Here is a 27,127-nt window from a genome sequence, read left to right as displayed (position 1 = left end):
GGCCCTGCTGGGGTTGGAACTCACATTCTGTGCATCGTTGGTCCAGGGTTCTGGTTCACTAGTCCAGTAACAGAACAGCTACACTGCCGCACCCAGGTGTTAAACCGAGGCTCCGTCCGCCTTGGTGAATGCTAATCATTAGTCTCGAGCACAGAAACAGGCCATTCGGCCCGACTGCTCCATGCCGGTGTTTACGCTCCACACGAGCCTCCGCCCACCCCTCTTCGTCTAACACCAACAAGTGCTGAGGGAGTGCTGCACTGTCGGAGGTGCCGTCTTTCGGATGAGGCGTTAAACTGAGGCCCCGTCTGCCCTCCTCAGGTGGATGCAAAAGATCCCACGGCATGGTTTTGAAGAAGAGCAGGGGAGTTCTCCCCAGTGTCCTGGGGCCAATATTTATCCCTCAACCAACATCTCTAAAACAGATGATCTGGCCATTATCACATTGCTGTTTGTGGGATCTTGCTGTGCACAACTGGCTGCCGCGTTTCCTACATTACAACTGTGACTACACTTCAAAAGCCCTTCAATCGGCGGTACAGCGCTTTGGGGCGTCCCGAGTTCATGAAAGGCGCTGTAAAAATGCAAGTTCTTTTTTTATATACAAGCTGCTTCATTTCCCCCTGGTAACTGTATTGTTGTACAGTGCGTGCTCACATAGCGACTGCTTAGTAACCTCTGCATCCATGGCTTGGCATAGCCAGGGAAATTCCGCTCCTGAAGATGCCAACGCTTGTGGTGTGAATTCATCCCGAAATACCGCGGCATGCAAGAACAAATGGCTTGAAACTGCAGCAAGTCAGGGGGAGGGTCAGAGATGAGTCCAGTGACACGCTACACAGGAAAACTATTGCCATTCTACGCACAGGATCCCAAAAACTGCAACGAGGTGAATGGTGAGTTAATCATTTAGTGACGCAATTAAAATCGGCAGAGAGCTCAGCCTCTGCTGTGCGCCCAACCAAAAGTGACTTGCGATGCCTCAAGTATGTTTGACTCACCTAATGAGAAAAGACTCGCATTTCACAACCTCAGGACGTCCCAAAGCGCTTTACAGCCAATTAAATACTTTTGAAGTGTAGTCACTGTTGTAATGTGGGAAACGCGGCAGCCAATTTGCGCACAGCAAGCTCCCACAAACAGCAATGTGATACTGACCAGATCATCTGTTTTTTAGTGATGTTGGTTGAGGGATAAATATTGGCCCCAGGACACTGGGGAGAACTCCCCCTGCTCTTCTTTGAAATAGTGCCCTGGGATCTTATAGGTCCACCCGAGAGAGCAGACGGGGCCTCGGTTTAACATCTCATCCGAAAGACGGCACCTCCGACAGTGCGGCGCTCCCTCTGTACTGCACTGGGAGTGTCAGCCTGGATTTTGTGCTCAAGTCTCTGGAGTGGGACTTGAACCCACGACCTTCTGACTCAGAGGCGAGAGAGACTGGTACCCACTGAGCCACGGCTCACACGTGGCAGCTCCCCTGGCCCCTGGGCCAACGGGCAAGGCCTGCTCCCCTGAAAGAGGCAACCTCGTGGAACTACAATGTCACTGATTTTCTGGAGAATTGGGTCATTTATACTTTGCCCAGTGCAGCCAACAGAAGCCTAACTGCTTACTTTTCGGCCAGCTACAATCCTCTAATGCAAGACTAGCATGTGAAAGAAAAAGAGACACGCAATTAGACACAAAGCAAACAAAAAAGGGATGTTGGTGTTGTATCTATGCTTTAATGCATTCAATCAAGCATGTAGCTACGTCGAATTAAATCAGAGTCAGGCAGACAGGCTTCTAACTGCGATCTTTACTTTATTGGTAAAATGGCCGACTGCTGCTTTCCCGGGTAATTCCCATAATGCAATGCACATTACATTACCGTATTGACTGGTGTCAAACTCGCAATCAATACACGACATCCCCCTTTTCCTTGGAAACAAACTTGCAGTTTACAAACAGTTGCTTACAATAACACTGCATAACTTATTTGATTTATAACTTTTTACAAACTGGTGTCTTACCACACAACTAAATAATTCCCAGGTTTAAACATTTAACATCACACATGCAGTTCTCGCACAGTTTGTGTTGTGACATAATCAGACAGTCTTTGGGGTTTTCTTTTAACCCTTTGAGGTCTGGCTTTATTGGGTATGTCTGACATGTTGGTGTCAGTGGGTATTGCCTGTGTCACAGTGGTATGTGTGTCAGGGTCTACTATACTGTCCTCGGTCACTTGTGTTTCCTCCTGCTCATGGAGTGTCTCCTTTGGTCCATTGGTTCTGTATTTCTTCACAAACGTAGCGTTTCTCGAGTAGCGTGCTCCTTCTGGAGATTCCACTACTACTCGACTCCCTGTTTTACTCAAAACTTTGTGCGGTGTGGCATTAAAAAGGAGTGGTGAACTTGTCCACTTTGTCCTGCCGTACCAGCACCATGCCGCCAACTTCCACCTCTGAGTATTGTGTTCTCCGCTGTTCATCTGCGTACAGTTTGAACTTGCCTTTTTGTTCTGCGTCCCGGTCACGTACTTCCATGTCTACGCACGACTGTGTGATGTCTGGCAGCTTTCCTCTCATTTTCCGTTTAAAGAGCAGCTCTGCCGGGCTCTTTCCTGTCGTGGCATGGTCAATGCTCCTGTACACAGTCACATATTTTCTAAGTTCACGTTTCCAATCCAGTCCTTCTGACTGAGCAATTTTGATTCTCTTCATCAGCGATGCATTCTGGCACTCGACTTCTCCGTTAGCCTGAGCCCATTTTGCTGTCGTTTTCAGGTGTTTGATCCCGTTGTTTGCACAGTATTCTTTGAATAATTCAGATCTGAATTGGGGACCATTATCAGATTTGCAGGTGATTGGCAAACCATGGCGGCTGAAGATTGACTCTAAACTATCAATAACCTTCTCTGTTGTTGTGGAGGTCATGATGTCGTATTCATAGTAGCGACTATAATAATCAACTACCACAAGAATGGAGTGGTTGGATGGCAAGGGTCCCAGTAAGTCTATAGCTTCATCCTGCCAGGGGCCCTCCGGTAATGGTGTTGGTCTCAACGGTTCAGGTGGGTCGGGTCTGGCTACTATCTGACAGCCGTGGCACGCTTTACAGTGTTTTTCAGCTGCCTTGTCCATGCCAGGCCACCAAACCTTGGTTCTGAGATGTTGCTTTGTTCCAACTATTCCCAAGTGTCCTTCATGTGCTAACTGGTAAAATAGATAAGGGAGAACCAGTGGATGTGGTGTATTTGGACTTTCAGAAGGCTTTCGATAAGGTCCCAGCATAAGAGATTAACTTGTAAAATTAAAGCACATGGGATTGGGGGCAAGGTATTGACTTGGATAGAGAACTGGTTGGCAGATAGAAAGCAAAGAGTTGGAATAAACGGGTCATTTTCCGAGTGGGGTACCGCAAGGATCGGTCCTAGGACCCCAGCTGTTCACAATATATATTAATGATCTGGACGAGGGAATTGATGTAGTATCTCCAAATTTGCAGACGACACAAAGCTGGGTGGGAGGGTATGCTGTGAGGAGGATGTTGTGAAACTCCAGTACGATTTGGACAGGTTAGGTGATTGGGCAGAAACATGGCAAATGCACTATAATGTGGATAAATGTGAGGTTATCCACTTTGGTGGCAAAAACAGGAAGGCAGATTACTATTTGAATGGCAATAGATTGGGAGAAGGGGAAGTGCAAAGAGACCTGGGTGTTCTTGTGCACCAGTCGCTGAAGGTAAGCATGCAGGTGCAGCAGGCGGTTAAGAAGGGAAATGGTATGTTGGCCTTCGTAGCAAGAGGGTTCGAGTACAGGAACAAAGGATGTCTTGCTGCAGTTGTACAGGGCCTTGGTGAGACCGCATCTTGAGTATTGTGTGCAGTTTTGGTCACCTTATCTGAGGAAGGACGTTCTTGCCATGGAAGGAGTGCAGCGAAGATTCACCAGGCTAATACCTGGGATGGCAGGAATGACGTACGAGGAGAGATTGGGTCGATTGGGCTTGTGCTCACTGGAGTTTAGAAGACTGAGAGGGGATCTCATCGAAACCTATACAATTCTGTCAGGCCTGGACAGACTAGATGCAGGAAGGATGTTCCCGATGGCCGGGGAGTCAGGAACTAGGGGTCATAGTCTAAGGATAAGGGGTAAGCCATTTAGGACTGAGATGAGGAGGAATTTCTTCACCCAGAGAGTGGTGAACCTGTGGAATTCTCTACCACAGAAGGCAGTGGAGGCCAATTCATTAAATATATTCAAGAAGGAGTTGGATATATTTCTTAAGACTAAAGGGATCAAGGGATATGGGGAGAAAGCAGGGACAGGGTACTGAATTTGGATGATCAGCCGTGGTCTCATTGAATGGCGAAGCAGGCTCGAGGGGCCAAATGGCCTACTCCTGCTCCTATCTTCTATGTTTCTATGTAACACCAGGGCTCGTGCGTGTAACACTGTGGGTACCCCACTACACACAGCTCGTTTGCAATTGCTGCATAAGCTTTACAGTTCTCAAAATGTCCGTTTGTGATTGCCTTCCGTACCTCAATCAGCTCTGGGTCGGTAGCAGAGGCTTCCTCCACCTCTCTAGTAGTGAGTGCTTTTGGTGTCGCACTCACAGCTACAAATCTCCCATATTCATCTGAGCCGTGAGAATATCTCTCCTGTTTTGCTGTCTCCCCCAGCAATCGTGACAGTGGGTCTGCAATGTTTTGCTTGCCTGGAATGTGTATCACCTTAAAATCGTACGGCTGTAATCTAAGTACCCATCTCCCTATACGGGCACAGGGTTTAGAGTGTGGGCCGTATATCACTTGTAATGGCTTATGGTCAGTTACCAAATTTAATTTTCGGCCATACACATATGGATGCAGCCTCTCACAAGCCCATACAAGAGCCAAGGCCTCTCTCTCTGTTTGAGAGTATTTCCTCTCACAGTCTGTTAAACTACGACTTACATAGCATATTGGCACCTCTTGTCCCTGTTGGTCCTGAACTAGTACTGCACCTAAACCTACAGGACTGGCATCTGCTATCACCTTGGTTGGTGCGTCCTTATCAAAATATGCTAAAGTGCCGGCTCTGGCCAACTCTTCCTTGAGTGCACTGAATGACTGTCTCTGTTGTCTCTGTTGTGATCCAAATTTAAATGGTGTGTCTTTTCTCGTCAGGCGTCGCAGTGGCTCTGATAGCGTTGCAAACTGCGGGATGAATCTGCTACTGTACCCAACGAGTCCCAAGAAACTCCTCACCTCTGTAGCATTCTCTGGTTCCCGAGCTTCTGCCACCACTCGCACTCTCTCTGCTGTTGGTCCGATGTCAGTCCACTTTCCATTAGTCTGGTCATGACAGCGTGCATGGGGTCTGTCGTGCGTTTCCTGGTCATGTGCATGCACGATAATGTCGTCTGAGATGTTTTCAACACCTTCTATTCCAGCTAAGGCATTAGCCATCTCGTGCTGATATTGCTCACTAGCTGAAGATACACCGAATATCAGCCTCTTGTACCTGTATACTCCGTTATGTACTGCAAACGTTGTGATTTCTCATGACTCAGGGGTCAGTTCCAGCTGGTGATAACCCCATTTCAGGTCTAGCTTACTAAACACCGTCGAGCCGTTCATACCTTGGAGTATCTCATCAACGGTGGGGATTGGATATCGTTCCCTCACTATTGCCTGGTTTGCTCGTCTCATGGCTAGGCATAACCTTACATCCTTATCCGCTTTTGGTACAATAACCACAGGATTTACCCATGGGGTGGGACCAGTTACAGGTTCGATAATGTCCATGTCCCTCAATTGTTTTATTTTGGCCTCTACTGCCCCCCTTAAGTTGAATGGTATACGCCTGAGTGGCTGGGCCACAGGCTTCACTTGTGGGTCGATATACAAACTGATCTGTTTTGTGTTCAGCCTTCCTACTCCCTGGAACACCTTTGGATACCGCTATTCTAGTAGCTGTCTTACATCTACCACAGCTGAGACATCTGCGCCTATTTTTAAAACTCCCAGTTTCATGGCTGTCTCCCTTCCTAGCAACGGTTCTCCATGGCCTTTAACCACAATGAACTCCGCCTGCTCAGTTCTCTTACCTATTGTAATCCCACATGTGAATACACCTTTAACTGACAGTGGTCGGCTAGAAGCATAAGAGAATAACTTGCTCTCTGTCTTAGGGACATGTGACTGACACTTAATGTGTTAATCCTTCCCATGTATTCTCATCTATCACATTATTAGTTGCACCCAAATCAATTAACACTCAGGTTTACTCCCCCCACACAAAAGGTAAGTCTCTCTGTCACGTTATTTCCAGTAACAGCAAATGCAAAGTCATTTTGTTCCTCTACATTGTTCGCACTGTGTTTCTTTGTACCCTTTGTGATGCATACTTTGGAGAAATGATCCTTTCCCTTGCACTTATGACACGTTTGTCCGCGTGCTGGGCATTTCGGATCTCTGCCCATGTGGTCTGTGTGTCCACATCTGTAACATTTCCTTTTGTTCCTATCGCCATTTCCTTTTGGTTTCACTGTTGAGCTTTTCACATAATACCCTCTTTTCTGTGTAACACAACGAACAGTATCTGTCTCCGCCTGCTCTGTACATGACATGGCCGACATCTGCTCCGACGTTTTCACATTGTGAGGCCAGTTGTAACGTGCGGGCGAGCGTTAGACCATACCCTTCCTCTAGCAATTTCCTCCGCAAATAGGCTGACGTGCACCTACTCAGGATAGCGTCTCTTATTTGATTATCTGCATCCCCCCCAAAAGCACAGTCTTTAGCAGCCTGCCGCAAGCGAGTAGCAAATTGTTGCACAGTCTCACCTGTCTTCTGGGACAACTTATGAAAAGTCTGTCTAGCAAATGCTGCGTTGACCTGGGGCACAAAGTAGTGATTCAAAGCACTAACCGCCGCTGTGTAGTCTGCTGGCTCTCCTGTGTCCGGTAGAGTCGAAAAGATATCCTGGGCATCTGGTCCTGCTAGGTGTAGAAGTAGAGCTCTTCTCCTCTGCTTCGTGGCAGCTGTAGAGGTATCGTCAATAATGAGTCCTTTGCCATCGGCATAAAGCTCAAAAGACGTTAACCACCTCGTCCATCTTGGACCCAACGTGGCTGGCTCGGCGAAGCATGCAAAATTTTGAATGCCGGTCTTCTCCATCCTAGCTAACTAAAATTTGGGCAACTACTTATCTAAAATGATTCTTTTCGTTATCCTCGTCGCCAATGTTGTATCTACGCTTTAATACGTTCAATCAAGCATGTAGATACGTCGAATTAAATCAGTCAGGCAGACAGGCTTCTAACTGTGATCTTTACTTTATTGGTAAAATGGCCGACTGCAGCTTTCCCGGGTAATTCCCATAATGCAATGCACATTATATTACCGTATTGACTGGTGTTAAATGGCAATCAATACACGACAGTTGGGTTGCCAACTCTGGCTGGACGTACTCCTGGAGGTTTTCTCACATGACCGCTTGCCTCCAACCATCCCACCCAGTCAAACATCCTTTACCCCCCATTTCCAATATTTTTATAACTAATAAAAAAGTGTTGAAAGAGAGGGAAAAAAACTTTTAACGCCCCATGATTTTTCTTCCCGATTGCAGGCAGCCGTGTCCAGGAGATGACTCTTCGAATTCCTGGAGGTTCCAGGGCAAACCTGGAAGGTTGGCAACCCGAACGAGTGGCAATTCTACTCCTTTAAATATTTCAGCAGTGGAACTGTCCGGGAGATTTACATCCTCCAAAAAGTTTAACAAATTATATGTATATATTTTTTTATATGATCCAATTTAGCTTCTGACGCAGCAGCAGATTTGGAACAAGTAAAAAAAAAGTTTGTCTGGTGCAATCCGTCAGTCAAGAAACGGATGAAGTATAGATCAAAAAAGAAATGCAGCCGTCCCAGAACCGACCGAATGACCGCCGTTAAACATTGCAACTTTCTGATTGATGCTTCGCTGATTAAAATGCAGATCCCGTTGCCCTGGGAAACAGACGTCTGGTCCTTGCCTTTGTGTCAGCTTATTCCCACTGCCTGCTGTCTGGAACTGTGCTAACAGCACAAAGCCCCCGAGTGTGTGTGTGTGTGTGTGTGTGTGTGTGTGTGTGTGTTTGGGGTTGAGGATAGTTGGTTGAAGGGGGGGGGGGGTGGAAAGTGAGGAAAAGATCACAAAATTAAAATCAATATCAAGCTTGTTTATAAAGCTATATTGCAACCTGGAAGTGAACAAAGACCATGGCTTTGTGAAAGATGTGCATTGCATCGTAATCTTAAAAGCATCTCTCTCCACCTAGTCTGTAAATCAGGATCATCATCGCCGCCACTTAACTGCTGCCGTGTTTCAAAAAGGAGTTTGCAGAATTTTACTCAAATACTTTTAGAAACCATCTTGCCCCAGCTGTGCCTAAATCGGAGAAAGCTGCTGGCAAGGAGAGATTTCTTTTTTTTAAAAATGCACTGCATTACAACAAGCAAACAGACTGTGCCGTGGTCTCGTCGGCTCCGATAGGAACCTAATCGGCTTGCACAGGGTAATTTTTTTTTTTTTGCTTAGCAACAGTGGGTGTCCCAGAATCGGGGTCGTCAGCATTGAAACAAAGTTCTCGTCGGATCCGTGTACGTGTTGTGATTTAGTTAACAGCAAAAACAACACAGAGATACATCAGTGAATTCAGGCAGGGCTGTCGCTCTAAATGGAGCCACAAGGATTTTGCCGTCAATCGTGCAAAACTTAGAACGAGGAGTAAAAGAAAAAAAAAACCTTGCATTTCTATAGCGCCTTTCACGACCTCAGGATGTCCCAAAGCGCTTTACAGCCAATGAAGTACTTTTGAACCGTAGTCACTGTTGTAATGTAGGAATGTGGGCCCCAAGCTCTGGAATTCCCTCTGCCTCTCCCTCTCTCCTTCTTTAAGAGGCTCCTTAAAACCAACCTTTTGGTCACCTGTCCCAATATCTCCTTACGTGGTGTCCCAATATCTCCTTACGTGGTTCGCTGTCAAATTTTGTTTGATAATCGCTCCTGTGAAGCGCCTTGGGACGTTTTACTATGTTAAAGGTGCTATATAAATGCAAGTTATTTGTTATTGCTGTAATAAAACTTCGATCTCTAAAAATCTCCTGCATTCGCGTGGGAGGAACTATCCCCGATTAATCATGGAATGTCAAAGTAGCACATTCAAATATTGCCATAAAACCAGGGCCGCACGAGAGTTAACAGTTCAGTTCCAGGACAAGGGTACAGTTCAGCTCCCCACGGCCCCTGACTAATATAGATCCTGACCAACGTGGCAGTGAGCCATAAAGCCCAGAAGCCCCAGGTTCGTCCCTACTTTAAGGTCACAGTAGCCGTTTGCTGCATCCTTGAACTCTGCCCAACTTTTGCCCTCAGTGCCCCCCCCCCCCCAGGTTAATCAGGTGGGGGGAAAAAATGCCCATCGGTCCCGATCGCTAAACAGCAGCCGCATGCTGAAAAGATCACACCACACCAGAACTGAGAGGTTATAACCATCAGGAAAGGTTGAACAGCCTGGGGCTCTTTCATCACCGCCCACCGCGCTCATCCCCCTCACTCACCTGGCAGCAAATTGAGCCCAGCAAGATCCCACAAACTGCAGTGTGATAATGACCAGATAGTCTGTTTTAGTGATGTTGGTTGAGGAATATTGGCCCCAGGACACATAAGACGTAGGAGCAGGAGTTGGTCATTTGGCCTCTCGAGCCTGCTCCACCATTCAATAAGATCATGGCAGACCTGATCTTGGCCTCAACTCCACTTCCCACCCGCTCCCCATAACCCTCGACTCCTTTATCGGGGATAACTGCCCTGCTCTTCTTCAAAATAATACCACAGGATCTTTTACGTCCATCCGAGAGAGCAGACGGGGCCTCGGTTTAACGTATCCTCCGAAAGACGGCACCTCCGACAGTGCAGCGCTCCCTCAGTACTACCCCTCCGACAGTGCGGCACTCCCTCAGTACTGCCCCTCCGACAGTGCGGCACTCCCTCAGTACTGCCCCTCCGACAGTGCGGCGCTCCCTCAGTACTGCCCCTCCGACAGTGCAGCACTCCCTCAGTACTGCCCCTCCGACAGTGCGGCACTCCCTCAGTACTGCCCCTCCGACAGTGCGGCGCTCCCTCAGTACTGCCCCTCCGACAGTGCAGCGCTCCCTCAGTATTGCCCCTCCGACAGTGCGGCGCTCCCTCAGTACTGCCCCTCCGACAGTGCGGCGCTCCCTCAGTACTGCCCCTCCGACAGTGCGGCGCTCCCTCAGTACTGCCCCTCCGACAGTGCGGCGCTCCCTCAGAGAAGGGCGTTAATTCAGGAGCTCCTTCTAATTATGGGGTTCATCAGGGAATGTGTGAGGGAGCCAAGGGTGGGGGCTGAACTGGGGGGGGGGGGGGTGGGTGGGTGGGAAATCAATTGGAAATTTCAACACATACATTGATAGATTTTTGTTGGGCAAGGGCAACAGAGGATATGGAAGCAAGGCAGGTAAATGGAGTCAAGATACAGATCGGCCATTATGTAACTGAACGGCGCAACATGCTCGAGGGGCTGAATGAACTGCTCCTGTTACTATGTAATCGCTGTCTAATACGTGTGGATTCCGCGTCCGCTATTTGTCAGCGCTCATAGATCTGGGTAAGAGGTCGTTGGTTCAAGCCCCACTCAGCGCTGGCCGAGAGGCCGTCCTTAGGATGGGAATTTAAAGCAAAGCCTCCTGTGTGGCTCTGCTGAATGTTGAAGATCCCACGGCCACTATTCGAAGAGAAGCAAGGAATTTCCCTGTCGTCGTCTTTCCGACCGACACCAACCGGACCCTCGTAGATACAACCGAGCGGCTTGCTGGGGCAGTTTAGCGTCAACCCCCTGGAGTCACATGTTGGTCAGGCCGGGTAGGGACGGCAGGTTTCCAGCCAACTAGCTGAGCTTTTCCGACAGTCTGACAGCTTCACAGTCACTCCCACCGATCACTTATTTCCAGATTTTATAAACACACAGAATTCAAATTCTCAAACTGCCATGGTGGGATTTGAATCAACACGCTCTAGATTATAAATCCAGGTCTCCGGATTACTCGCCCAGTAACCTAACCGCTACACTACCATTCCTGTTTATATTTAATACGACCGAAAATCAAGAAAGTCATCTTACCTGCACAGCGACCCAGCTTGCGTTGATAATGTGCTCCCCAAAGGGACCAAACCCTGAAACCACCAAAACATTTCAACATTACAAAACTAAGTACAAAAAAACCTGCCGCCCTAGAATCAGGCTCTTCAAAAGATTAGCGACAAGCACAACACACTCGTTTGAAAATTCAGTGCTCGCTATTCTGAGTGAAGTGCCAACCCGCTTTAGAGGTCAGCCCTGGCTCGAAAGGTCGTGGGTTCAAGCCCCATTCCAGAGACTGGAACGCATAATCCAGGCCGACACTCCCCAGTGCCGATACCCAAGGGAGCACTGCACTGCCGGAGGTGCCGTCTTTCGGGATGAGACGTTAAAACAGAGAGTGTGCCCTCTCAAGTGGAACTAAAAGATCCCACGGCCACTATTTCAAAGAAGAGCCGGGGTGGTGGGGGGGGGAGGGAGTTCTCAAGCCCTGGGGCCAATATTTCTCTCTCAATCAGCATCATTATCTGGTTATTTGTCTCATTGCTGTTTGTGGAAGCTTGCCGTGCGCAAATTGATTGACACGTTTCCCTACATTAACAACAGTAACTACACTTCAAGAAGTACTTCATTGGCTGTGAAGTGCTTTGGGATGTCCCGAGATTGTGAAAGGGGCTAGAGAAATGCAAGTCCGTTCATTCATTTGTTTTGAAAGAGCAGGCAAAGGAATTCGATGCAAAGAGGTTGAGCATTCATCGAATATTTGAAGAGCCAAATATCAAAGACACAATTACATAGAAACAGCTGCGCTGAAACAGGCCAGTTGGCCCAATCAGTCCATTTGGCCATTTATTCCCTACATAAGCACTCATCCGAATCCCGATCCCATGTGCCTGGCCTGTCCTTATCCCCCTTTACTTCAACCAGCTATCTAACCTATTCTTAAATCTGGACATGATCTCCGCCTCATTCATTAACTCCAGTAGTGCATCCCACAGCCTCACAACATTGTTAAAAAGGGTCCCTTGCTCACTATCCTATATCTCTTATTTAATCTTGAATCTACGTCCCCCTCGTTCTAGACCCTCAATCACTGGAGACAGTTTGTTGCCATCTACTCTGTCCTACCCCTTCCCAATTTTAAACACCTCTATCAAATGAGCCTATAATCTCCTCTGTTCTAAAGAAAACAGCCCCAGTTTTTCAAGTCTTTCTTCATATTTGTATTTCTACATACTGGGCAGTGTCACGGTGAATCAGCGTGTGCCCTCTCTACTGTCTTAACATCCAGCCTAGAACGTGAAGCCCAAAACTGTACACAGTTCTCCAGTTGTGGTCTTTCTAACGTTTTATATTGATTCACTATTACATTGCCATTTTTATATTCTATACCCAAGGAGGATACCAGGACAGAGATGATATACTTATCAGGAAAGGCCGGGGCTCTTTTCTCTAGAAAAGAGAAGGCTGAGGGGTGACCTGATCGAGGTCTTTAAGATTACGAAAGGGTTTGATAGGGTAGATAGAGGGAGAGAAATTCAGGAGTATTGTAGGGGAATTCAAGAGAAACTTCGAGAGTGGTGAGAATGTGGAACTCGCTGCCACAGGGAGTGGTTGAGGCGAATAGCAGAGATTCATTTAAGGGGAAGCTGGATAAACACACGAGGGAGAAAGGAATAGAAGGATATGTTGATGGGGTGAGATGAAGAGGGGTGGGAGGAGACTGGTGTGGAGCAGAAACGCCGGCACGGACCAGTCGGGCCGAATGGCCTGTTTCTGTGCTCGAGACTCTCTAACTCGCGTCATAAAACCCGTATTCCACTTTTTTTTTAATTAGCCTTATCCACTTGAGGTGCTGCTTTTAAAAAACAAAATCCAAACCGCTCTCCTCTTCGACATCCTCCAGTTTTTCTCAAAGTAGAATTAAAAGATTTATTGTAAAAATATATATATAAATAAATAAGTCATTGAATTCCATCTGCCACTTTTTTCCTCCTATTCCACGTTCTATTTTGAAGAAGAGCAGGGGAGTTCTCCCCGGTGTCCTAGTCAATATTTATTCCTCAATCAACTTCACTAAAAACAGGTGATCTGATCATTATCACATTGCTGTTTGTGGGAGCTTGCTGTGCGCAAATTGGTTGCCGTGTTGCCCACATTACAACAGTGACTACAGCCAATGAAGTACTTTTTGAAGTGTAAAGTGCTTTGGGACGTCCTGAGGTCATGAAAGGCGCTATAGAAATGAAAGTCTTTCTTTCATTCCTTCCTTCCAATATCTCCTCTCAGCTTCCGTTATCCCTCAGGAATTATTTACTCTAACTCTCATTCCAGTATTGTTTGCAAATTTGGACATCCCTCCCTCTGGTTCTAGATCCAAATCATTGATGTACACAGTGAACAGAAGTGGTCCCAGAACAGAACCGTGAGAGACCGCTACCCACAACAGCCTCCCCCCCACCCTGCTCTGCCACCCGCCCCATCAACGGTCCATCAAGAATTACTTAAACCACTCATTGTAGGAAGAAAACCGCAGTACTTGGGCAAGAGCATGCTCACCTACAGCACCACCCAATGTCAACAAACTATAGCCTGGAGAATTAAACATGTACATAGGAAACAATATGGGCTCGCAGTGCAGTGCTGATGTGGCTAGTATTGGGGAAGAGGGAGGGGGAGGCAGAGAAGAGATCAATGCCCTTTGACCTCTGACCTAGGGTTAAAACAGGTCTCGGTTGGCGAGTTTTTCCCCCTTCCGCTCCCCCCGGCCGAGGAGAAGTTTTGTGTAGTTCCACCCAATTTCTGGCAACTGCAAACCTCCACTGACATCACAGAACTGCCCACTTAAGGTGACGGCAAAGAATGCAAAGGGGGGGGAAGTTATGTTACAGCTGTAGAGAGCTCTGGTCAGACCCCATCTGGAGTAACTGGGGGAAAAATTCAGTATCGCCCCGTTTGGGGCGCCATTAGCGGCCGTGCGCAAAGTTTAGCGCCTGGCGCTAATTATCGCCTCCGACAGAAAACTTGGCTTTTATCGCCCCTGGAGGTGATTGGAGCGCTAAATCAGGCGCTGCACACCTGTCTTAAGGCGCTAACGCCGAGGAGCGAGGCGCTACCTCAGAGCGCTGGCGAAGCTCATGTGATGTCAGTCAGCAATGGAACACAGACACACTGGCGCCCGCCAGTTCTTAAAGGGGAGTTCTGACGAAAGGTCATCGACCTGAAACGTTAACTCTGTTTCTCTCTTCACAGATGCTGCCCTGACCTGCTGAGTGTCTCCAGCATTTTCTGTTTTTATCTTAAAGGGGAGGGTCGATCTTGCTCTCCATCCACATCCTGCTCATTGCAGCCTTGAATCTTGGCCCGGAAAGACCTGTACATCAAATCTGCTGGAAAGAACAATGGAGAGACCCAAGGAAAGAGCTCAGAGTGCAGCCCCCACAGTCTCTTCTAAATCGATACAAGGGCAAATCAAAATGAACCTGCAAAGTGCTGCTCAGTACCCAAAACTCCTTCACACAGCGTTGAATCTCTCCAGAAGTTTCTCTCTCTCTCTCAGAATGCGTGGTGCAAAAATGTCACCAACAAAAAAAGGCAGGAAGTGGTCGCCTTTAAATAGCGCTCCCCCAGTCCCTTCCTGACTGCAAAATGCTCCCCTCAACCTGTCGTTGCTAGCGGCAGGCGGTAAGGCAGGGGGCGCCACTCAATATCTGGTCCAGGGCGCTACGCATTCGACTGACATCACAATCTGCCGGCGCAGGAGATCGTGGCGGTAGCGCTTAGCGCCACCGCAAAATGTCGTTAATTTTGCAAGCGGCGCAAACATCGCCACGTACGGGCGTTAGTTGCTTTGCGCCCCATTAGCGCGCTCTTAAGGCGCTAACGAGAGGCACAAAGCAACTGAATTTTCCCCCCACTGTGTTCAGTTCTGGGCCCCGCCCCTCGGGAAGGATATATTGACCTCGGAGGGGGAGCAGCGCAGATTCACCAGAATGATACCGGGGCTAAAAGGGTTAAATTACGAGGACAGGTTACACAGACTGGGCTTGTATTCCCTCGAGTTTAGAAGATTAGGGGTGATGTCAGGAAGCACTTCTTCGCACAAAGGGTGGTGGAAATCTGGAACTCTCTCCCCCAAAAGCTGTTGAGGCCGGGGGTCAATTGAAAATTTCAAAACTGAGATTGATAGATTTTTATTAGGCAAGAGTATTAAGGTTTTTAAAAAAAATGTATTCATTCCTGGGATGTGGGCATCGCTGACAAGGCCGGCATTTATTGCCCATCCCTAATTGCCCCTTGAGAAGGTGGTGGTGAGCCGCCTTCTTGAACCGCTGCAGTCCGTGTGGTGAAGGTGCTCCCACAGTGCTGTTAGGGAGGGAGTTCCAGGATTTTGACCCAGCGACGAGGAAGGAACGGCCGATATATTTCCAAGTCAGGATGGTGTGCGACTTGGAGGGTTACGGAAGCAAGGCGGGTGGATGGAGCTGAGATACAGATCAGCCGTGATCACACTGAATGGCGGAACAGGCTCGAGGGGCTGAATGGCCTCCTCCTGTTCCTAGAAACCTTGCTCGAGATAATTCCCGAGGACATTTATACAACCAAGTCACACTTTCTTTCTCAGGGTGTGGGCTATGCCGACAAAGCCACCTTCTCAGCCCATCTCCAGTTACCCCAAGATGGTGGTGGGCCTTCTAGAAGTAGTTGGCTCTACAAATGAGCGGCTTGCTCGGCCAGTTCAAAGGACTGGAGTCGCATGTATAGAGGGTGGCAGATTCCCTTCCCAAAAGGATATTCATGAACAATTGTACAGGGCCTTGGTGAGACCACACCTGGAGTACTGTGCACAGTTTTGGTCTCCTTATCTAAGGAAGGATATACTTGCCTTGGAGGCGGTGCAACGAAGGTTCACTAGATTGATTCCTGGGATGAGAGGGCTGTCCTATGAGGAGAGATTGTGTGGAATGGGCCGATACTCTCTGGAGTTTAGAAGAATGAGAGATGATCTGATTGAAACATACAAGATTCTGAAGGGGATTGACAGGGTAGATGCTGAGAGGCTGTTTCCCCTGGCTGGAGTGTCTAGAACTAGGGGGCAGAGTCTCAGGATAAGAGGTCGGCCATTTAAGACTGAGATGAGGAGGAATTTCTTCACTCAGAGGGTGGTGAATCTTTGGAATCCTCTGCCCCAGAGGGCTGTGGAGGCTCAGTCGTTGAGTATATTCAAGACAGAGATCGATAGATTTTTGGACTCTAGGGGAATCGAGGGATATGGGGATCGGGCAGGAAAGTGGAGTTGAGGTTGATGATCAGCCATGATCTTATTGAATGGCGGAGCAGGCTCAAGGGGCCGCGTGGCGGACAGGCTCGAGGGGCCGCGTGGCGGACAGGCTCGAGGGGCCGCATGGCCGACTCCTGCTCCTGCTTCCTATGTTCTTAGTTGGGATTTTACGCCAATCCAGCAGATTTTTCATGGTCACTTTTTCTTCCTCTGCTGTTGGCATCAATTTCCGAATTTACTGTATTAATTCTCAAAATTTACCTCGGTGGGATTTAAACCCACCACAACAACTTGTATTTATACAGCGTAGTTAACACGTCCCAAGTTGCTTCACAGGAGCGTTAGCAAAGAAAATTTAACACCGAACCACATAAGGAGATATTAGGACAGGTGACCAAAAGCTTGGTCAGAGAGGGAGGTTTTAAGGAGCGACTTAAAAGGAGGAGAGAGAGGCAGAGAGGTTTAGGGAGGGAATTCCAGAGCTCGGGGCCCAGGCAGCTGAAGGCACGGCCACCAATGGTGGAGCGATGGAAATCGGGGGATGTGCAAGAGGCTAGAATTGGAGGAGCGCAGAGATCTTGGAGGGTTATAGGGCTGGAGAAGGTTACAGAGATAGGGAGGGGCGAGGCCGTGGAGGGGTTTGAAAACAAGGATGAGAATTTATTTTTATTTTTTTATTTATTATTATTATTTTTTTAATTTTTTTTTTAAATCGAGGCGTTGCCGGACCGGGAGCCAATGTCGGTCAGTGAGCACAGGGGGTGATGGGTGAACGGGACTCGGTGCGAGTTAGGACACGGGGCAGTGAGCACAGGGGTGATGGGTGAACGGGACTGGGTGTGAGTTAGGACACGGGGCAGTGAGCACAGGGGGTGATGGGTGAACGGGACTGGGTGTGAGTTAGGACACGGGGCAGTGAGCACAGGGGGTGATGGGTGAACGGGACTCGGTGCGAGTTAGGACACGGGGCAGCAGAGTTTTGGATGAGCTGAAGTTTACGGAGGGTGGAAGGAGTGAGGCCGGCCCGGAGAGTGTGGGAATAGTCGAGTCTGGAGATAACAAAGGCATGGATGAGTAACAGACGACCTGAGGCGGGACGGAGACAGGCGATGTTCCAGGAGGTGCAAGTAGACAACCTCTGGGTTGCTGGTCTAGTAGCAGAGCCACGACAGTTTGATGTCAAGGGGTTTCATTCGATAGCCGACGTCTCTGAATAACCAAACCAAAAGATCAGGTTGCGCGCATTCGGAGAGAAAATGCTCGCGAGGCACGGGTTACTCGGCATCGGGAAAGACTGCTCAACATTTCAGGAACAACGCAGAGAGCTGCTGAAGATTCTCAACCCAAAGCGTCCACCCCCAGGACGCTGTCAGGCTCGCTGGGTATTTCCAGCATTTATTTCAGACTTTCGACATTGCCAGATTTTTTCTTCTCACCTCTGCCGTAGCGGATTCTCCGCGGCCTTACTCACAGGGAGCCTGCAGTCCAGATGTGGGTGTCGCTGGCAAGGCCAGCATTTATTGCCCATTCCTTAGTTGCCCTTGAGAAGGTGGTGGTGAGCCGCCTTCTTGAACCACTGCAGTCCGTGTGGTGAAGGTACTCCCACAGTGCTGTTAGGGAGGGAGTTCCAGGATTTTGACCCAGCGACGATGAAGGAACAGCCGAGATATTTCCAAGTCAGGATGGTGTGTGACTTGGAGGGGAACTTGGAGGTGGTGGGGTTCCCGTGCGTGTTTGATAACCGTCCTGTGAGGCGCCTCAGGACCCTTTTACTATGTTAAAGGCGCTATATAAATGCAAGTTTTGTGTTGCACCTCAAGAGTTTACTAACTAAAGCCGTGGGGGGGGGGGGGGGGGGGTTACATTGCTCCGACTCCCCACACCAGCAATCCTTGGGTGTGTCCGAGTGACACTGTCCACTCGGATCATATTGGGGCAGTCGGGTGCTTTTCCTCCGTCGCGCTCTCTTCTCCTCAAAGTGCCAGCACATGCTGGAGTCCAGCTCCGCAGGCACACTCCAGTCTTCAGGCGAGAGTCGTCACACAGGCCAATAAGGGTTACGGAACCAAGGCAGGTAGATGGAGATAGGTCACAGGTCAGCGGTCAGCCACGATCTGACTGAATGGCGGAACAGGCTCGAGAGGTTGAATGGCCTCCTCCTGTTCCAATGACGCTGAGCGCCAGAAGGCTACGCGAGTGGGAAGGCATCAACAGTTGAGCAGATCCCCGGCCCCACTCGACATCCACACAGGCAGATACTCCGGGAGCTGGATAGCGATCAGAAGCAGCTACCCTGGCTGATTTACCTCTCCCTAGTTCATGGATTCTGAGCCTAATTATATCACCCACTGACCATCACAGCCAAGACCAGCTCACTCAGCACAGGCTCTGCGTGTAGCAGGCACTTTCTGATCTGTTTGACTTGGTATTACACAGGGCAGTGATTGAACTAACTGAGCCACAGGGATCTGACCCTTGGCATTGATTGTGTGCGGTCAATGGCCAGCGTGCAGTGTGCTCACTTTCTCAGGCTGTGAATTCGATTTATATCAGATGGAAGGAGGGAAGTGTCGGCCGGGGCTCAGTGGGTAGCGCTCTCGCCTCTGCGTCAGAAGGTTGTGGGTTCAAATCCCCACTCCAGAGACTTGACACTGGAGGCTGACACTCCCAGTGCAGCGCTGAGGGAGTGCTGTACTGTCGGAGGTGCCGTCTTTCGGGTGAGATGTTAAATTGAGGCCTCGACTGCTCCCTCAGGTGGACGTAAAAGATCTCGTGGCACAATTTCAAAGAGCAGGTGAGTTCTCCCCGGTGTCCTGGGGCCAATATTTATCCCTCAACCAACATCACTAAAACAGATGATCCAGTCATTATCACACTGCTGCCTGTGGGAGCTTGCTGTGCGCAAATTGGCTGCCGCGTTTCCTACATTACAACAGTGATTGGCTGTAAAGCGCTTTGGGGTGCCGAGGTCATGAAAGGCGCTATATAAATGCAAGTTCTTATTACTGTTCACAGGCTATGCAACAAAGGCAATGCCACCTAACAAACAGCCTGACAAAAATTCTGACAGGTCATTGAGATGGTGGCAGTGCCAATAATGGAGCTCACATTGTGAATATATTGTGATCGCATCTCCCCTTCACTCTCAAGTCACTTGGTTTTCCCCCTTCCCGCTGTCTACCCCATTACTCTCCCTAAAATGGTACAGAACTGTGTAAAACAAAGGGTTGAAAACCAGTATAGACTCCAAACTTCACACGGCCTCAAAGTTCTCAGTTTGGGTGAATGTACTGAACTTGGAAATGCCCGCCAGTATGCAAAGATAACTTTTTTTTTTACTTGAAGCCACTTGTAAAGAACGTGATCCCCAAGTTTAAAGTTAATACAAAACTCTAATCTCTGCTTTGTCTCAAAGTCTGTGTGATTCCTTCCCTCCCTCCCCCCAGCCCCATTTTAACTTACTCCATCTAGTTAAATGTGCTGTGTGCCCCAACTGTTGCCAGTCAGGCAAGTCGTCACAACACTCCCAAGAGTCTGCCTTCTGCAGACGCTCAACAATCCCAAGCCCTTCATGCTTGGTCTCCTCTCCCTAATTTTACTGTCTGGCTCCCAGTCTCTGCCCCTGTCTGACCACCTCCCTTGTCCCTTTCTTTGTCGAGTCCAGGCTCTGTATCACATGCAGCACCGCAGACTTTGCACAATGGCTCCCCTACTGTGCCCAACACAGCCACACAAAAATACACAACAGTGGCTAGTCCCGTCTCTGGCTTGCCTCACATACTGACCGACACTATCTGGGTCCCTTTCAGCTTCGTGCAACTCTCCCTGCTTGCAGAAATCTAAGATGAACAGCAATGACCACTTAGAACAATGCATCACTTGGCTAATGCTTATAAAAAAATTACTCCATATTTATTTTGTAACTTACAGTATTTTCTCAAACTTACTTTATATTGCAACAATACTGAAGTCGTACTTAACTAAAACTCAAGACAGCAATATTGTAAAAAAAATTAAGGATTAAGCAAAAAAAATTCTTAAAAGTTTAAGAAAATTCTTAAGTTTAAAAATACTTAAGTTTACAAAAAAATAACAGACAATGCACAGACTTGTGACACAGCAAATACACAAAGGAGTGTGTGAGTGAGAGAGAGAGAGAGAGAGAGGTGAGTGAGGAAAGTTATGGCATTCCCTGCCCACCCTCTCTCAGTGAAGTGGTTGCCCAGTGGATGGGGCTGCCCCGGGCAGTGGGAGATCCCACTGTATCCTATGAGAAGTTACAGTAACAACGCGCAGCAGCTACAATGTCCCACTTACCTGTGACCACCACAGTCTTGCTGCTGCTCCTCTGCATCTCCCCCAACTGAGAGCAGCCTCTTCTCTTTAATTTTCTCTCCTCCTTCTTTTCTTCTCTTCTCTCCTCTCCTCTCTTTCCTTCTCTCCTCTTTCTCTTTCTCTTTTGCTCTTCCTCTGTCTCACTCACTCTCCAGCTGAACAGACCCACCTTTGCGTCATTCCGTCAGGCACGCCCGTACGTGCCTTTACGTCGGCCCGGGTGCTGAGGGGAGGGTTTGACGCCGTGCGTGTTACGTCAGGTAGCCACGCCCCCCCGTGTATCCATTCTGTGGCGGGAGTCCCGGGAACGCACGAATTGTTTCCAAGCTCCGCAGAGACATTGCTCACTGGGCTCATGCTGCCAATTAAAGGGGACTTGGGCCGTGCATCGGCGGTCAAATTAACCCCCAAAAAAGCCCCCCCCTTTCTTTCAAAGGGGCGCAAACAATAAACCCCAAATTATAATTAAAATCAAAATATAAAAGAAAGACTTGCATTTCTGCAGTGCCTTTCACAACCACCAGATGTCCCAAAGCGCTTTACAGCCAATGAAGTACTTTCTTTCGGAGTGTCAAATTTTTTGTCTTAAAATGTGCAGCGCCTTGGGATGTTTTACGACGTTAAAGGTGCTATATAAATACAAGCTGCTGTTGTTGTTGTGCAGTCACTGTTGTAATGTAGGAAACGCGGCAGCCAATTTGCGCACAACAAGCTCCCACAAACAGCAATGTGATAATCACCAGATAATCTGTTTTTAGTGATGTTGATTGAGGGATAAATATTGGGCCCAGGACACTGGGGAGAACTCTCCTGCTCTTCTTCAGAATAGTGACCGTGAGATCTTTTATGTCCACCTGAGAGGGCAGACGGGGCCTCGGTTTAACGTCTCATCTAAAAGACGGCACCTCCGACAGTGCGGCACTCCCTCAATACTGCACTGGGAGTGTCAGCCTGGATTTTTGTGCTCAAGTCTCTGGAGTGGGACTTGAACCCACAATCCTCTGACTCAGAGGCGAGAGTGCTACTACTGGCTGACAAATTAACTGACATAAACTGATCAAACTAAATGCGGATTTTATTCCCGGGTGGACAATGCACTCCAGTCCCTCCGGTGACCACCGCTCGCGGTAGGCCTCAAGCGTACTGGCGGACACTGTTACAATGCAGGGCAGACAATTTGCGCACAGCAAGACCCCGCAAGCACCAATAAGATAATGACCCGATAATCAGTTTTTTTTTAGTCATGTTGGTCGAGGGATGAATGTTGGGCCAGGACACCGGGGAGAATTCCCCCCTGCTCTTTTTCCAATATTGGCTGTGGGATCTTTTACGTCCATCTGAGAGGACAGATGGGGCCTCGGTTTAACGTCTCATCTGAAAGACGGCGCCTCCGACAGTGCAGCACTCCCTCAGTGCTGGCACTGGAGCATCAATCGAGATTATGGGCTCAAGTCTCTGGAGTGGGGCCAGAGCCAGGTTAAGAGTTCTTGGGACCCTGGGCATCAAGAACATTGGGCCCCTCCGCACATCCTGCACAACCCCGCTCCCCCACCCCTCGATTCATTAAAACATAAGGCTGTAGGAAACTGCATGAAGAACTCGGCTCAAAGAAAGTTTACACACTGAATTAATAGTAAAACAAAGCATATCAAAATATGAAAGTATCCCCTGGCTGGGGTACCTGGGCACAGGTTCCATCGGTCCATGCATTAATAAACTCCTTCAGGGGGCTTCAATCTATGACATTCTGACACAGAGACTAGAGTTCAACTTGAGCCACGGCGTGTCTCAGTATTTACAGGGGGTCCCCGGGAGTGTGTCAGTATTTACAGGGGGTCCCCGGGCGTGTGTCAGTATTTACAGGGGGTCCCCGGGAGTGTGTCAGTATTTACAGGGGGTCCCCGGGAGTGTGTCAGTATTTACAGGGGGTCCCCCGGAGAGTGTCAGTATTTACAGGGGGTCCCCGGGAGTGTCTCAGTATTTACAGGGGGTCCCCGGGAGTGTGTCAGTATTTACAGGGGGTCCCCGGGAGTGTGTCAGTATTTACAGGGAGTCCCCGGGTGTGTGTCAGTATTTACAGGGGGTCCCCGGGAGTGTGTCAGTATTTACAGGGGGTCCCCGGGGAGGGTGTCAGTATTTACAGGGGGTCCCTGGGAGTGTGTCAGTATTTACAGGGGGTCCCCGGGGAGTGTGTCAGTATTTACAGGGGGTCCCCGGGAGTGTGTCAGTATTTACAGGGGTCCCCGGGAGTGTGTCAGTATTTACAGGGGGTCCCCGGGGAGGGTGTCAGTATTTACAGGGGGTCCCCGGGGAGGGTGTCAGTATTTACAGGGGGTCCCCGGGAGTGTGTCAGTATTTACAGGGGTCCCCGGGAGTGTGTCAGTATTTACAGGGGTTCCCGGGAATGTGTCAGTATTTATAGGGGTCCCCGGGAGTGTGTCAGTATTTACAGGGGGCCCCTGGGAGGGTGTCAGTATTTACAGGGGGTCCCCGGGAGTGTGTCAGTATTTACAGGGGTCCCCGGGAGTGTGTCAGTATTTACAGGGGGTCCCCGGGGAGGGTGTCAGTATTTACAGGGGGTCCCCGGGGAGGGTGTCAGTATTTACAGGGGGTCCCCGGGAGTGTGTCAGTATTTACAGGGGTCCTCGGGAGTGTGTCAGTATTTACAGGGGTTCCCGGGAATGTGTCAGTATTTATAGGGGTCCCCGGGAGTCTGTCAGTATTTACAGGGGGCCCCTGGGAGTGTGTCAGTATTTACAGGGGGCCCCTGGGAGTGTGTCAGTATTTACAGGGGGCCCCTGGGAGTGTGTCAGTATTTACAGGGGGTCCCCGGGGAGGGTGTCATTATAAGAACATAAGAACATAAGAACATAAGAAATAGGAGCAGGAGTAGGCCAATCGGCCCCTCGAGCCTGCTCCGCCATTCAATAAGATCATGGCTGATCTGATCCTAACCGCCAATCCACTATCACAGAACCATCTCCTGAATCTAACAGAATTAGACACACGAAATAGGAGCAGGATCAGGCTACACGGCCCCTGGGCCCGCTCCGCTACCCACAGGGCCATGACCGATCCGGACCTAGACTCATGTCCAAATTCCTGCCCGCTCCCCGTAACCCTTAATTCCCTTTACTTCTCGGAAACTGTCTATTTCTGTTTTAAATTTATGTAATGATGTAGCTTCTACAGCTTTTTGGGGCAGCATATTCCATGGACCTACCACCCTCTGAGTGAAGTAGTTCCTCCTCATCTCAGTTTTGAAAGAGCAGCCCCTTATTCTAAGACTATGCCCCCTAGTTCTAGTTTCACCCATCATCGGGAACATCTTCCCCGCATCCACCCGATCCAACCGCTTCACAATCTTATATGTTTCAATAAGATCGCCTCTCATTCTTCTGAACTCCAATGAGTAGAGTCCCAATCTACTCAACCTCTCCTCATATGTCCATCCCCGCACAGAATCACAGAATCACAGAAACCCCACAGTGCAGATAGAGGCCATTTCGGCCCATCGAGCCTGCACCGATACATATCCCACCTGATCCCCGTAACTCCTACAACACTAAGTATGTCCTTTCTTAAGTATGGACACCAAAACTGTACGCAATATTCCAGGTGCGGTCTCACCAATACCTTGTACAACTGAAGCAATACCTCCCTATTTTTATATTCTATCCCCCTAGCAATGAAAGCCAACATTCCATTGGCCTTCTTAATCACTTGCTGCACCTGCATACTAACCTTTTGAGTTTCGTGCACCAGGACCCCCAGATCCCTTTGTACTTCAGTACTTTCCAGTTTCTTGCCATTAAGATAATAACTTGTTCTACGATTTTTCCTGCCAAAGTGCATAACCTCACACTTTCCAGTATTGTATTCCATCTGCCAAATCTCTGCCCACTTACTTAGCCTGTCGATGTCCCCTTGCAGGTTTTTTATGTCCTCCTCACTCACTACTTTCCCTCCCATCTTAGTATCATCTGCAAACTTTGATATGTGACACTCGGTCCCCTCCTCCAAATCGTTAATATAGATTGTAAAGAGTTGGGGACCCAGCACTGACCCCTGCGGAACACCACTAGTTACTGATTGCCAGTCTGAGAATGAACCATTTATCCCAACTCTCTGCCTTCTGTTAGATAGCCAATCCTCTATCCATGCCAGAATATTACCCCCAATCCCGTGATTTTTTTATCTTAAGCAATAATCTTTTGTGTGGCACCTTGCCACAGGGGGTCCCCGGGAGTGTGTCAGTATTTACAGGGGGTCCCCGGGAGTGTGTCAGTATTTACAGCGGTTCCCGGGAATGTGTCAGTATTTATAGGGGTCCCCCGGGAGTGTGTCATTATTTACATGGGATCCCCCGGAGTGTGTCAGTATTTACAGGCAGTCCCCGGGAGTGTGTCAGTATTTACAGGGAGTCCCCGGGAGTGTGTCAGTATTTACAGGGAGTCCCCGGGAGTGTGTCAGTATTTACAGGGAGTCCCCGGGAGTGTGTCAGTATTTATAGGGGTCCCCAGGAGTGTGTCAGTATTTATAGGGGTCCCCGGGAGTGTGTCATTATTTACAGGGAGTCCCTGGGAGTGTGTCAGTATTTATAGGGGGTACCCGGGAGTGTGTCAGTATTTACAGGGAGTCCCTGGGAGCGTGTCAGTATTTACAGGGAGTCCCTGGGAGTGTGTCAGTATTTACAGGGAGTCCCTGGGAGCGTGTCAGTATTTACAGGGCGTCCCTGGGAGTGTGTCAGTATTTACAGGGGGTCCCCGGGAGTGTGTCAGTATTTACAGGGGGTCCCCAGGAGTGTCTGTATTTACAGGAGGTCCCCGGGAGTGTGTCAGTATCTACAGGGGGTCCCCGGGAGTGTGTCAGTATTTACAGGGGGTCACCGGGAGTGTGTCTGTATTTTCAGAGGGTCCCCAGGAGTGTCTGTATTTACATGGGGTCCCCAGGAGTGTGTCAGTATTTACCGAGTGTCCCTGGCAGTGTGTTAGTATTTACAGGGGGTTCCCGGGACTGTGTCTGTATTTTCAGAGGGTCCGCAGGAGTGTGTCTATATTTACAGGCTGTCCCCAGGAGTGTGTCAGCATTTACAGGGGGTCCCCAGGAGTGTGTCTGTATTTACAGGGGGTCCCCGGGAGTGTGTCAGTATTTACCGAGTGTCCCTGGCAGTGTGTTAGTATTTACAGGGGGTCCCCGGGAGTGTGTCAGTATTTATAGGGGGTCCCTGGGAGTGTGTCAGTACTTACAGGGGTCTCCGGGAGTTTGTCAGTTTTTACAGGGGTCCCCGGGAGTGTGTCAGTATTTACAGGGGGTCCCCAGGGAGTGTGTCAGTATTTACAGGGAGTCCCCGGGAGTGTGTCAGTATTTACAAGGGTTCCCGGGAGTGTGTCAGTATTTACAGGGGTCCCCGGGAGTGTGTCAGTATTTACAGGGGGTCCCCGGGGAGTGTGTCAGTATTTACAGGGAGTCCCCGGGAGTGTGTCAGTATTTCCAAGGGTTCCCGGGAGTGTGTCAGTATTTACAGGGGTCCCCGGGAGTGTGTCAGTATTTACAGGGGTTCCCGGGAATGTGTCAGTATTTATAGGGGGTCCCCGGGAGTGTGTCAGTATTTACAGGGGTCCCCGGGAGTGTGTCAGTATTTACAGGGGTTCCCGGGAATGTGTCAGTATTTATAGGGGTCCCCGGGAGTGTGTCAGTATTTACAGGGGGCCCCTGGGAGTGTGTCAGTATTTAGAGGGGTTCCCGGGAATGTGTCAGTATTTATAGGGGTCCCCAGGAGTGTGTCATTATTTATAGGGGGTCCCCTGGAGTGTGTCAATATTTACAGGCAGTCCCCGGGAGTGTGCCACTATTTACAGGGAGTCCCCGGGAGTGTGTCAGTATTTACAGGGAGTCCCCGGGAGTGTGCCAGTATTTACAGGGATTCCCCGGGAGTGTGTCAGTATTTATAGGGGTCCCTGGGAGTGTGTCATTATTTACAGGGAGTCCCTGGGAGTGTGTCAGTATTTATAGGTGGTCCCCGGGAGTGTGTCATTATTTACAGGGAGTCCCCGGGAGTGTGTCAGTATTTACAGGGGGTCACCAGGGAATATGTCAGTATTTACAGGGAGTCCCCGGGGGTGTGTCAGTATTTACAGGGGGTCCCCGGGAGTGTGTCTGTATTTTCAGAGGGTCCCCAGGAGTGTCTGTATTTACAGGGGGTCCCCGGGAGTGTGTCAGTATCTACAGGGGGTCCCCGGGAGTGTGTCAGTATTTACCGAGTGTCCCTGGCAGTGTGTTAGTATTTACAGGGGGTTCCCGGGAGTGTGTCTGTATTTTCAGAGGGTCCCCAGGAGTGTGTCTATATTTACAGGCTGTCCCCAGGAGTGTGTCAGCATTTACAGGGGG

At 49.2% G+C, this 27,127-nt stretch overlaps 1 protein-coding gene across 1 annotated transcript in view; it reads right to left on the bottom strand.

Moving 5' to 3' along the window:
• pgpep1 (pyroglutamyl-peptidase I) overlaps nt 1-20,921 on the bottom strand; it is a 64,750-nt gene extending 43,829 nt beyond the window's left edge. Inside the window, exons 1-2 of the mRNA XM_086004397.1 lie at nt 20,720-20,921; nt 11,164-11,216 (exon numbers count right to left, since the gene is read on the bottom strand). Of these exons, the coding sequence (XP_085860523.1) occupies nt 11,164-11,216; nt 20,720-20,756 (90 nt within the window). The 5' untranslated portion in view covers nt 20,757-20,921. The remainder of the gene's footprint in view (nt 1-11,163; nt 11,217-20,719) is intronic.
• Nucleotides 20,922-27,127: the final 6,206 nt, after the last annotated feature.

The sequence above is a fragment of the Somniosus microcephalus genome, chromosome 13 (genome assembly GCF_052327205.1).
Source record: "Somniosus microcephalus isolate GS21.2 chromosome 13, FLI_Smic_1.0, whole genome shotgun sequence".
NCBI classification, from domain to species: domain Eukaryota; kingdom Metazoa; phylum Chordata; class Chondrichthyes; order Squaliformes; family Somniosidae; genus Somniosus; species Somniosus microcephalus.
Note: the sequence above shows the minus strand (reverse complement) of the source record. Positions and strands in the feature narration are given on the sequence as shown.